The sequence below is a fragment of the Callospermophilus lateralis genome, chromosome 7, assembly GCF_048772815.1.
Source record: "Callospermophilus lateralis isolate mCalLat2 chromosome 7, mCalLat2.hap1, whole genome shotgun sequence".
NCBI lineage: Eukaryota > Metazoa > Chordata > Mammalia > Rodentia > Sciuridae > Callospermophilus > Callospermophilus lateralis.
The window spans coordinates 133,818,935-133,829,595 of record NC_135311.1 but is presented as its reverse complement, the minus strand read 5'-3'; the positions used below and the strand labels follow the sequence as shown (position 1 = coordinate 133,829,595).

Here is a 10,661-nt window from a genome sequence, read left to right as displayed (position 1 = left end):
AGCTGCTTCTCTGGTTCATTCTGTGGGTTTCCGCCTGCGGGAGAGCCCCGCGGGGAAGGGCTGACCTTTTGTTCATGGAGAGCCAGTCCAGATGTGCGCTAGGAGCAATGACCTGCCCGGGTGGGGGGTGGGGGACCTTGGCGTCTGGAGCTGGACTCCCCCCTGGGCACAGCCCTCCAGCTGCCCCCTTGACTGAGGGGTGAAGGGAGCCGCTCCCCGGGTGCAGGAGGCTTGGGGGCTCTTCTGCCGGGGAAGACCAGGGGGCCCCTGAGACCTCACCCCCACCAGGGAAGATGGGCACGGTCACCATCCTGGCCACAGGGGAATTATTTGGTTTGGGGGCACCCTCCCGTGATGCCAGGCAGCCATTTGCATACAGATGCAAGGTTGGGGACTGGGGGGGCCCTGAGAGTGAGGCTCAGCCGCCCCTCGGCCCCGCCCTGGACGGAACGTCCTCCCGCCCTGGACGGGAGCTCCGGGAGAGTCAGACCGCCAGGTGGCCATTTGCCCACTTGGTCAATGTGTATTAAGTGCCTCTTACGGTCCCCGCGCACCGGGCTGGGTGCTGCCCACTTAGCAATGAACGAGGAGGACGGGAACCTTCTTTCAGGGGGTTTGCAGGGTGGGGGTGACAAGGAGCCAACAAGAGAGCAAAGAGACTGTCACAGACAGTGAGCTCACTGCCCTGGGAGGGAATGTCACCTAGGAACTCGGCAGGGGCCCAGAGCAGCCGGGTGCAAGAGGACCGGGGACAGCAAAGCAGCAGCCAGCCCAAGGCAGCTGAGGACTTTCGAGCCGAGGGCAACAGCAACCACAAAGGCCCTGTGGCAGGAAGTGTGTGGTGTGACAGTGCCAGAATGGAAGCCACCGAGGGTCACTGAGCCAGAAGATGAGCTATGAGAGAGGGGGGTGTCCCGTCCAACCAGGAGGGACCTTCACGGCCATGAAAGATACTGACAGGTTTCCAGAGACTGTTGTTTTGAAATATTTCAGCCGATACCAAGAGCCCGTGCAAGGTACAGCTGACACTTAGGAATGATGTGACCAGACACCCCGGGGCCTGTGCTGCCCTGTCCCCCATGTGGTCCTCCCAGGGCCGGCTGGCTGCAGGGCTCACGGGTTCTGGCAGGGGCCACAGGCTCCTTTCCCGTCAAAGGACCTGGGTGCGACTCCTGCTCTCTCCCCTGATGGCTCTGAGGGTGGACAGCGGAAGGGCTCAGGGGCCCTTGGCCACCTCTTGTCACCCATCCTGCTGCTCATGGGCTACAGAGTCTGGGCTCTCTGGGTCCCACTGATACACGCCCCTGCCCACCCCTTCCCTTCTGAGTCCCCACAAGGCTCATGCCCCCCCAGGAGCACCCCAAAAATGGAAATGCTCACAGTCCACATAGAAACTGGGTCTGTTTTCGTTTCACAGGTGGATCTGACTCGATCCGGGCAGCTGAGCGGTCGGCAGGCGCGCCCTCACCCGTGCCAGGTGGGTCTTCCCTTAGCTGGTTCACGGTTGCCCCTAAAACTCCAGGCACCAGGCTGCCGGCTCTCCCTAGGGCCCCCTCAAACTTGGCGGCCACGGACGGCCCAACCCGGGATCTGGAGGTTGAGTCTGAATGAGCCGGGACCCCCGCGGCCCCCCAAGGTGGCACCTTTCCAGGGCCACGTCAGAAGCTCTGTAGCCCCAACCTTGTAGGCACCAAATTGGCTCTTTGCGTGGTTCTGGGAGGGAGGGAAAGGCACCCGCTGAACAGAACAGGGCGCTCCAGGTCAGCAAGCCCGAGAGACGGACGGGCAGCGGCTGCTGTGGACCCTGCGGAGCCCGGCAGGACCAGGATCTCCAGAGGGACACGTCTGAGGCAGCGCTGGACACCGACCCACCAGGAGCCCAAAGAACGCACCTCTCTGTTTCTCTCTCTAGGAGAAGCAGCTCGTGAATCTTTCTGTTTCCAGCTGTTCTTCTCCAGGTAAGAAAAAGGAGATAAAAATCACCCTGACCCATCACACAGGCTGCCGGGGCGGTTGGCGGGGCGCCCGCTCCTCCTGGCTCTCACCCCGGGCCCTCGGGGGTCCCCTTCCCTGCAGGGTCATGGGCTGCAGCCTCCTGGCTGCTCCCTGCCGCTCAGGGTCTGCGAGCTGCTTCCTGGGCACAGGGTTTAGGAACTAAGATGGAAACGTGCAGGCCCCTGTCCCCTTTAAGGAAAGGGAACTTGATGTGGCCGAAGAAGAGTTGGTCTTGCTGGTGGCTTCGGGCAGCCTCCGGTCATTTCTTTCCACATTGAGATCCCAGAGCCCTGCTGCAGGCCGGGCTCAGAGACGGACAGGAGCTCCCAGGAGGAGACGCGCCACAGCGGTTGGTGGGGTTTAGGGCACCTGATCCAGGTGGTGGGGAAACTGCAGCTGAGTGGAGGCCGCTGTGCGGAGAAGGGCGGGTGAGGGCAGCGCAGGACAGGCAGGGCCCGGGAAGGCGGCGTGAGCGCTGTTCTAGGGAGGTGGGTTTTCCTCTAAGGGTAATAGGGAGCCCTTGAGGGTGGTGAGCAGACCCCAGCAGGCTGCCTGGACAGGACACGTCATTCACCCCCTTCCCCCAACACGGGGAGTCCTGTTGCAGTGGTCGATGCACGAGGCCCACTCCTGCTACGTCCACCCTCTGCCTTCTCTGGAGAGAGCTGAGGTTTTACCGCGGTTCATTCGACTGCACAAAATGTCTTAACGCCCTGCGCTCTGGCCGCTGGGCGCGGCCTCCTGCAGGGAGAGGTCTGCCTTTCCTCTCTGCCTGGGGCTGGGCGGGTCCCTTCCTCCTGGCACGGGGAGCAGGAGCCCGCGGGACATCTGGAATGCGTCAAAGGCCAGGCCCAGCCAGAGCCCGGTGGCTCCAAAGGCCTCTGGACTCCTCCAAGAGCGGAGCCCCTCTGCTCCCCTGGTGCCTCCAGGCTGACCTGCCGCTCTCTGTCCCCCCTGCAGGCCTCTTCTCCCCGCAGCTGCTCCCCGCGTCCCCCGGAGTCCCCTGGAGAGCCTGGCCTGCGTCCTCCTAGAGCAGCACTGGAGAGTCTCTTCGTTGCTCTCCGGGGGCTTCCCTGCTGCTGCTGCTGCTGATTTCTCTCCTTCTTGGTCTGGCCTGGGCCTGACCCCGCGCCCCCACCGGCAGGATGGCACAGTCCAAGGCCAACGGCTCCCACTACGCACTGACCGCCATCGGCCTGGGGATGCTGGTCCTGGGGGTCATCATGGCCATGTGGAACCTGGTGCCCGGGTTCAGTACTGCTGAGAAGCCGACGGCGCAGGGGAACAAGACCGAGGTGGGCAGCGGCCTCCTCAAGAGCAAGACCTTCTCCGTGGCCTACGTGCTGGTCGGGGCCGGGGTGATGCTGCTGCTGCTGTCCATCTGCCTGAGCATCCGGGACAAGCGGAAGCAGCGGCAGAACGAGGAGCTGGCCCGAGTCCAGCACCAGACGGGGGCCGTGCCGCGCGCCCAGGAAGAAGACAGGTGAGGGCCACTCCCACCCCGAGGGGCCCACGCCCGCTGCCCGCACCTGGGAGCAGATCCTTTAGTCCCGAGGCTTCGTCTTCCCACTCTCTCCCAGGAAGACGCCGCAAAGCTTTTCATTTTACAAACAACTTTATCCTCCTAGAGCAGGGCTTCCCAGGCCAGGTGTGTGGACAGCTGACAGGTGGACTGCAGTTGGACAGCCCCTGGGAGTCTGACTCCCTGGGGGACTCCTGATTGGTTGTTTGTCCATCTGACCCCAAGGTGCTGTGAATGTTTATGCTGAATTGAAAAGGTCAGGGAGCAGCACTGCGTTGGACCTAACAGGCCACAGACATGTACTAAAAGTGGGTGGTGGCCAGGTATAGTGGCCACGCCTGTAATCTCAACGACTCAGGAGGCTGAGGCAGGAGGATCGCAAGTTTGAGACCAGCCTCGGCAATTTAGTGAGCCCCTGTCTCAAACTAAAAGGTCAAAAGATCTGGGGATGAGGCTCAGTGGCAAAGCCCCCCTGAATTCAATCCCCAGTCCAAAAGTGAAAACAGAACATAGGTGGTCAGTTGGGGAACAGGTGATAAAGGCTGATACCCCGTTAGAAAAGAGCCCTGCAAACGAACCTGACGGATGAGCCACCAGTCAGAAACCCGCAGAGGTGTTCAAGGACTTAGTCATGAAGTTGAAACAAAAAGGTGTCTCTGTTTTCTCTTTGCTATTTCTGGTCTTTCATCTTGGCCAGGGGAGACAGTCCAGGGCTGGAGCGTTGAAGGAAGGTGGGGTGCAACCAAGTGGGGTGCAGGAATGTCGGGTGCAAGATGATTGGGCACAGGCAAGTGACGCGCCAGCAGGTGGGGTGCCGGATGGTGGGGTGCCAGCAGGTGGGGTCCCAGATGATGGGGTGCCTGATGGTGAGATGCTGGATGGTGGAGCACAGGCAGGTAGGGTGCCAGCTGGTGGGGTGCAGGCACGTGGGGTGATGGATGGTGGGGCGCAGGCAGGTGGGGTGCCAGCAGGTGGGGTCCCGGATGATGGGGTGCCTGGTGGTGGGATGCCGGATAGTGAAGCACAGGCGGGTGGGGTGCCGGCTAGTGGGGTGCAGGCAGGTGGGGTGCCAGCAGGTAGGGTGCAGGAAGGTGGGGTGCTGAATGGTGAAGCGCAGGCAGGTGGGGCACACGCAGGTAGGGTGCCGGAGAGTGGAGCGCAGGTAGGTGGGGTGCTGGATGGTGGGGTGCCGGATGGTGGAGCACAGGAAGGTGGGGTACCGGCCAGTGGGGTGCTGGATTGTGGGGTGCCAGATGGAGGAGCACAGGCAGGTAGGGGGCCAGCCAGTGGGGTGCTATCAGGTGGGGTGCTGGATGTTGGGGTGCTGGCAGGTGGGGTGCTGGATGGTGGAGCACTGGCAGGTGAGGTGCCAGCAGGTGGCGTGCAAGATGGTGGGGCACAGGCAGGTGGGGTGCCAGCCGGTAGGGTGCTGTCAGGTGGGGGGCAGGCAGGTGGGGTGCCAGATGGTGGGGTACAGGCAGGTAGGGTGCCAGATGGTGGGGTACAGGCAGGTAGGGGGCCGGATGGTGGGGAGCCAGATGGTGGGTTGCCGGATGGTGGAGCACAGGAAGGTGGGGTGCAAGATGGTGGGGCGCCAGATGGCGGGGTGCCGGCAGGTGGGGTGCAAGATAGTGAGGTGCTAGCAGGTGGCGTGCAAGATGGTGGGGCACAGGCAGGTGGAGCGCCGGCAGGTGGGGTGCCGGATGGCAGGGCATCGGCAGGTGGGGGGCCGGATGGTGGGGTGCCAGATGGTGGATCACAGGCAGGTGGGGTGCAAGATGGTGGGGTGCCAGATGGTGAAGTGCCGGATGGTGGGGCACTGACAAGTGAGGTGCAAGATGGTGGGGTACAGGCAGGTGGGGTGCCGGCAGGTGGGGCGCCAGATGGTGAGGTGTCAGCAGGTGGGGTGCAAGATGGTGGGGTGCAGGCAGGTGGGGTGCTGGCAAGTGGGGTGCAAGATGGTGGGGCCCAGGCAGATGGGGTGCCGGCAGGTGGGGTGCCGGATGGTGGGATGCCGAATGGTGGGGCACAGGCAGCTGGGTTGCCGGCAGATGGGGTGCTGGATGGTGGTGCACCGGCAGGTGGGGGGCCGGCCAGTGGGGTGCTGGATGGTGGGGCACAGGCAGGTGGGGTGCAAGATGATGGGGCCCAGGCAGGTGGGGTGCCGGATGGTGGGGCACCGGCAGGTGGGGTGCTGTCAGGTGGGGGGCAGGCAGGTGGGGTGCCAGATGGTGGAGCACAGGCAGGTAGGGTGCCAGATGGTGGGGTACAGGCAGGTGGGGGGCCGGATGGTGGGGAGCCAGATGGTGGGTTGCCAGATGGTGGAGCACAGGAAGGTGGGGTGCAAGATGGTGGGGTACCAGATGGTGAGGTGCCGGATGGTGGGGCACTGGCAAGTGGGGTGCTGGATGGTGGGGCGCAGGCAGGTGGGGCGCCGGCAAGTGGGGTGCAGACAGGTGGGGCACCAGTTGGTGGGGTGCCGGCAGGTGGGGTGCAAGATGGCGAGGTGTCAACAGGTGGGGTGCAAGATGGTGGGGCACAGGCAGGTGGGGCACTGGCAGGTGGGGTGCCGGATATCAGGGCACTGGCAGGTGGGGGGCCAGATGGTGAGGTGCCAGACGGTGGGATGCCTGATGGTGGGGTGCCGGCAGGTGGGGTGCCAGATGGTGGAGCACAGGCAGGTGGGGTGCAGGCAGGTGGGGTGCAAAATGGTGGAGCACAGGAAGGTGGGGCGCTGGCCGGTGGGGTGCTGGATGATGAGGTGCCGGATGGTGGAGCACAGGCAGGTGGGGTACCGACTGGTGGGGTGCCATCTGGTGGGGGGCAGGCAGGTGGGGTGCCGGATAATAGAGCACAGGAAGGTGGGGTACTGGATGGTGGGGTGCAGTCAGGTGGAGTGCCAGATGGTGGGGTGCCAGATGGTGGGGTGCCAGCAGGTGGGATGCCGGATGGTGGAGCACAGGAAGGTGGGGTGCAGGCAGATGGAGTGCCCGATGGTGGGGCACCAGCAGGTGGGGTGCAAGATAGTGGGGTGCCGGCAAGTGGGGTGCCAGCAGGTGGGGTACAAGATGGCGGGGTGCCAGATGGTGAGGTGCCAGATGGTGTGGCACAGGCAAGTGAGGTACAAGATGGTGGAGCACAGGCAGGTGGCGTGCCAGCAGGTGGGGTGCCGGATGGTGGGGCACAGGCAGCTAGGGCACCGGCAGGTGGGGTGCCGGATGATGGGGTGCTGGATGGTGGAGCACAGGCAGATGGGGTGCCGGATGGTGGGGTGCAGGCAGGTGGGGGGCCGGATTATGGGGTGCCAGATGGTGTGGTGCTGGATGGTGGGGCACCAGCAGGTGGGGTGCCAGATGGTGGAACACAGGAAGGTGGGATGCAGGCAGATGGGATGCCAGATGGTGGGGTGCCAGATGGTGAGGTACCAGATGGTGGGGCACTGGCAGGTGGGGTGCTGGATGATGGTGTGCCAGATGGTGGGGCACAGGCAGGTTGTGTGCTGGCAGGTGGGGTACCAGAAGGTGGGATACAGGCTAGTGAGGTGCAGGCAGGTGGAGCGCAGGCAGTTTCGGGGCAGGCAGGTGGGGTGCAGGCAGGTGGGGTACAGGTAGGTGGGGGGCAGGCAGGTGGGGCGCAGGCAGGAGGGGTGCAGTCAGGTGGGGGGCAGGAAGGCAGGGCACAGGCAGGTGGGGCGCAGGCAGGAGGGGTGCCGAGGGTTTGTGGACAGACGGGTTCCTGAGGTCCCCATGCCGAGTGGCAGTGCTCATGAGGCTGTCACATCCGTGCCCGACTTGCTCCTGAGGAGACAGTCGCAGGAGGGGACATCCCAGCAAGTTTGCCAGGTCCCTGTCTAGAGCAGCAGCCCTGGCCGCCATGTTGTCCACCCGCCAGGGGCAGCGCCTCGGTGGCCCCTCAGCACGGTCCTGCCAGCCATTGCGGATCTGCACCTGCTAACGGGGGACCAGATCTGCCTCAGAAAGGAGATGATACTCAGCATCTTTTTAAAAATATGTTTTTAGCTGTCGATGGACACAACGCCTTTATGTTCTTTATTTTGTGTGGTGCTGAGGATCGAACCCAGTGCCCCACACGTGCAAGTGCTCTACCAGGAGCCACACCGCAGCCCGCAGCTCAGCATCTTGGGAGACTGTGACATCACAGGTGTGGGGTGGGCTCGGAGAGGGTCAGGAGAGGCACACACAGGGGTATTCACCGTGGTTTTCTGCATGGAAGGACTGGGGGTGTTTTATTTTCTTCATTAGATTTTTCTCTATTGTTTGAATTTTCTATAAGCATCTCTTACTTTATAGCAGGAGGGAAGTTGTTTTTAGATTGGAGAAAGCCGACTTATTTTCTGATAATAAAAGATAACACATAACTGAGTGTGGTGGCACGTATCTGTGATCCTAGTCAGTTTAGAGGCTGAGGCAGGAGGATTGCAAGATTGAGTCCAGCCTCAGCAACTTAGTGAGACCCTGCATCAAAAAATAAAAAGGGCTGGGTTGTGGTTCAGTGGTAAAGTGCCCCAGGGTTCAATTCCCTGTATCAAAATAAATAACCAGACAAACCACCCTGCTGTCCTAGCCAGGGTTCCCCAGAACTGGGGAGGGGCCAGTGCACAGCATTCAGACACGTCCTGAAAGCCACGGGATAGGCAGTTTATGGTGTGAGCACCTCCAAGACAGCTGTGGGTCACTGGGTGACGTCATCTTATGGGACCTCCATCTCAGGCGCTGCCATTGCCCAAAACATTGTTGTGTTGTTCATGGCTGTGTGTGTGTGTGTGTGTGTGTGTGTGCGCGCGCAAATGTACTATGAGGAACTGGCAGTTGGGACCGTGGAGACTGAGAAGTCCCAAGAAAGCCAGCGGCCCAGGCCCAGGACAGCCCGTGGTCTCATTCCGCCTAAGTCCGAGGGCCTGAGGACCAGGGAGCTGCTGGTTGGAAGCCCACTCCTGGGGCAGGAGGAGAGGACGTGAGATGCCCCCCCCTGAACTGGAGGCAGGGGAAGGGAGGCTCCTGCTAGCTGCAACCCTCCTTCTACCCAGGCCCCCAGCAGGGGCCCACCCACACCGGGGAGGGCAGAGTCCACTGATTGAAATGGGAATGTCTTCCGGGAAGATCCTCACAGACTGGGCCCCCATGGCCAGTCACACGCCGCTCACTGTCCCTCCTACTGAAGCTAGAAAACTTGGGAGATAGAGAAAAGATCAAAAGAGGAAAACCAGTCGCCCGCACACACCCACCCACGCCAGCCGTGAGCACACCCAAGCTCCTTCCAGAGAAGGGGCCAACGGGGAGGTGTCTGTTGCCCACCATCCCCTGCAAGTTCAAGGGGAGGTCCTGGAAGACGCTTTGGCAGGACTCGGTCAGCTGTGCCAACCCGTCCTGAGCACTTGGGTTTCTCTTTCACCCGTCAAATGACGGAAGGGGGAGCGTCTGGTCTTCCGAGTCCTGGAGATGAACTTGCAGAATAATTTGAGATGCATGTGTTCACGGTCAGCTGTTCCTTCTCTACCCGGGGACAACCACAGATTGGAGGCTGTGGCGTCCAGTCTTGTGTTGCCTTTCCCAGAGGCCCCCGCTGGGCATTGGAATAAATAGCCCCGCAAAGCATTGTGCAGTGAGAAAGGCTTCCAGGCCAAGGGGGTCCACACCCAGGTGACGCTGCGTAGTCGTTCAGTGTGGGCCTCTGCCTCCTGCCCTCCCATTTCCTGGATGTATCATTTCTCCATCTGTAAAATGGGCATCCCAACCGCCCTCCACCCCTAGTCAGGAATATGAAGTCGGTGTGGCGCGTTAAGGCTCCCGGTACACGGTGGTTCACCAGGCTGGCAGGGTCTGCAGCCCCCTCTGGGGCCTCGAGGGACCCACGCTCACAACCGTGTGTGTTCGTGTCTTGCAGCCAGGAGGAGGAGGAGGAGGAGGAGGAGGACCAGGCGGCCTCCTCCAGGTACTACGTCCCCAGCTACGAGGAGGTGATGCAGGCGCACTACACAGAGGGCCCCGAGCTGCAGCAGAGCCCGCGGATGAGCGTCTCCCTGCCCTCCTACGAGTCCCTGACGGGGCTGGACGGCACGACCCCCACCAGGGCCGAGGCGGAGGCCAGCGCCGGGCACCCGCCCGCCAGGCAGAACTCCAGACTGGCCAAGCGCCTGAAGCCCCTGAAGGTTCGGAGGATCAAATCCGAAAAGCTGCACCTCAAAGACTTTAGGATCAACCTCCCGGACAAAAATGTCCCTCCCCCCTCCATCGAGCCCTTGACTCCCCCGCCCCAGTACGACGAGGTCCAGGAGAAGGCCGCCGACGCCCGGCCACCCGACTGAACGGCCCTCGGGGCCGCGTCCCTCCTGGCTCACCCTGAGCCACAGACTGAGACGCAGCCGCTTCGCCCGGGCTGAGAAGCCGAGGGGCCACTGTGCCCTCGGCCATTTGGATGGGGGTCCGAGTCCCGGGAGTGGTGGCTGACGCTCCTCAGAGCTCGCGTGGCAGGTGCATCTGGAAGAGATGCTGCCCTGGCGCTGGTGGCCCTCTGGACCACGCCAAGAGGGGTGGCTGGGCATCTGCCCTGCCCTTCCCCAACCCTGGGTCCTGGGCGACATGCTCCTTTTTTTCTGAGTCAGAGAAAGATGCCTGGCGAAGGTTCCACACGGCCGGCCGCTCTGCTTCTGCTTTGACTGTTTTGTTCATAAGAACAGCAAGTGTGGCACCTGCTTCCTCACGGGAGTCCTGAGTCGGGGGTGCACCTGGCCAGCTTCCCCAGAAGGACCCGGGCTGTTTCATGATGGGGGCGATGGTGGTTTGCGGGCAGCCCCGGGGGTGGCTCTCTCAGGCCCCCATGCTGTTGGTGTTTTGATGGCCCAGAGCCTGAGGAGCTTCAGCATCTGCTGCGGAAGACCGTGGTCTTAGTTGGCGCCGTCTGCCAGCCTCTCCTGTGTGTGGCTAAAGAGGGAAGCAGTAGTGTTCGATTCCTTCTGACATGTGGCACGCTGAGCTTTTTGTAATAAACGATTTTGTATGTAGGACATTGGACTCCTGAGTTATCTTAGCAGCTCTTCCAATACTGGCTAAGCTCCGGGCATATGCTCTCCCATGTCACCTGTACCCAGGCCACCTCTACAGGCAGGAGTGCTGTGGACATAGCA

The 10,661-nt window shown here is 62.2% G+C and overlaps 1 protein-coding gene across 1 annotated transcript; it reads left to right on the top strand.

Annotated features, from left to right (window-relative positions):
* Positions 1 to 1,811: 1,811 nt before the first annotated feature.
* Positions 1,812 to 10,505, top strand: Tmem51 (transmembrane protein 51). The gene is made up of 3 exons (XM_077109754.1): positions 1,812 to 1,958; positions 2,956 to 3,478; positions 9,422 to 10,505. The coding sequence occupies exons 2-3, from the start codon at positions 3,141 to 3,143 to the stop codon at positions 9,840 to 9,842; spliced, it is 759 nt and encodes a 252-aa protein (XP_076965869.1). The 5' UTR covers positions 1,812 to 1,958; positions 2,956 to 3,140; the 3' UTR covers positions 9,843 to 10,505.
* The last annotated feature ends 156 nt before the right edge of the window (positions 10,506 to 10,661 follow it).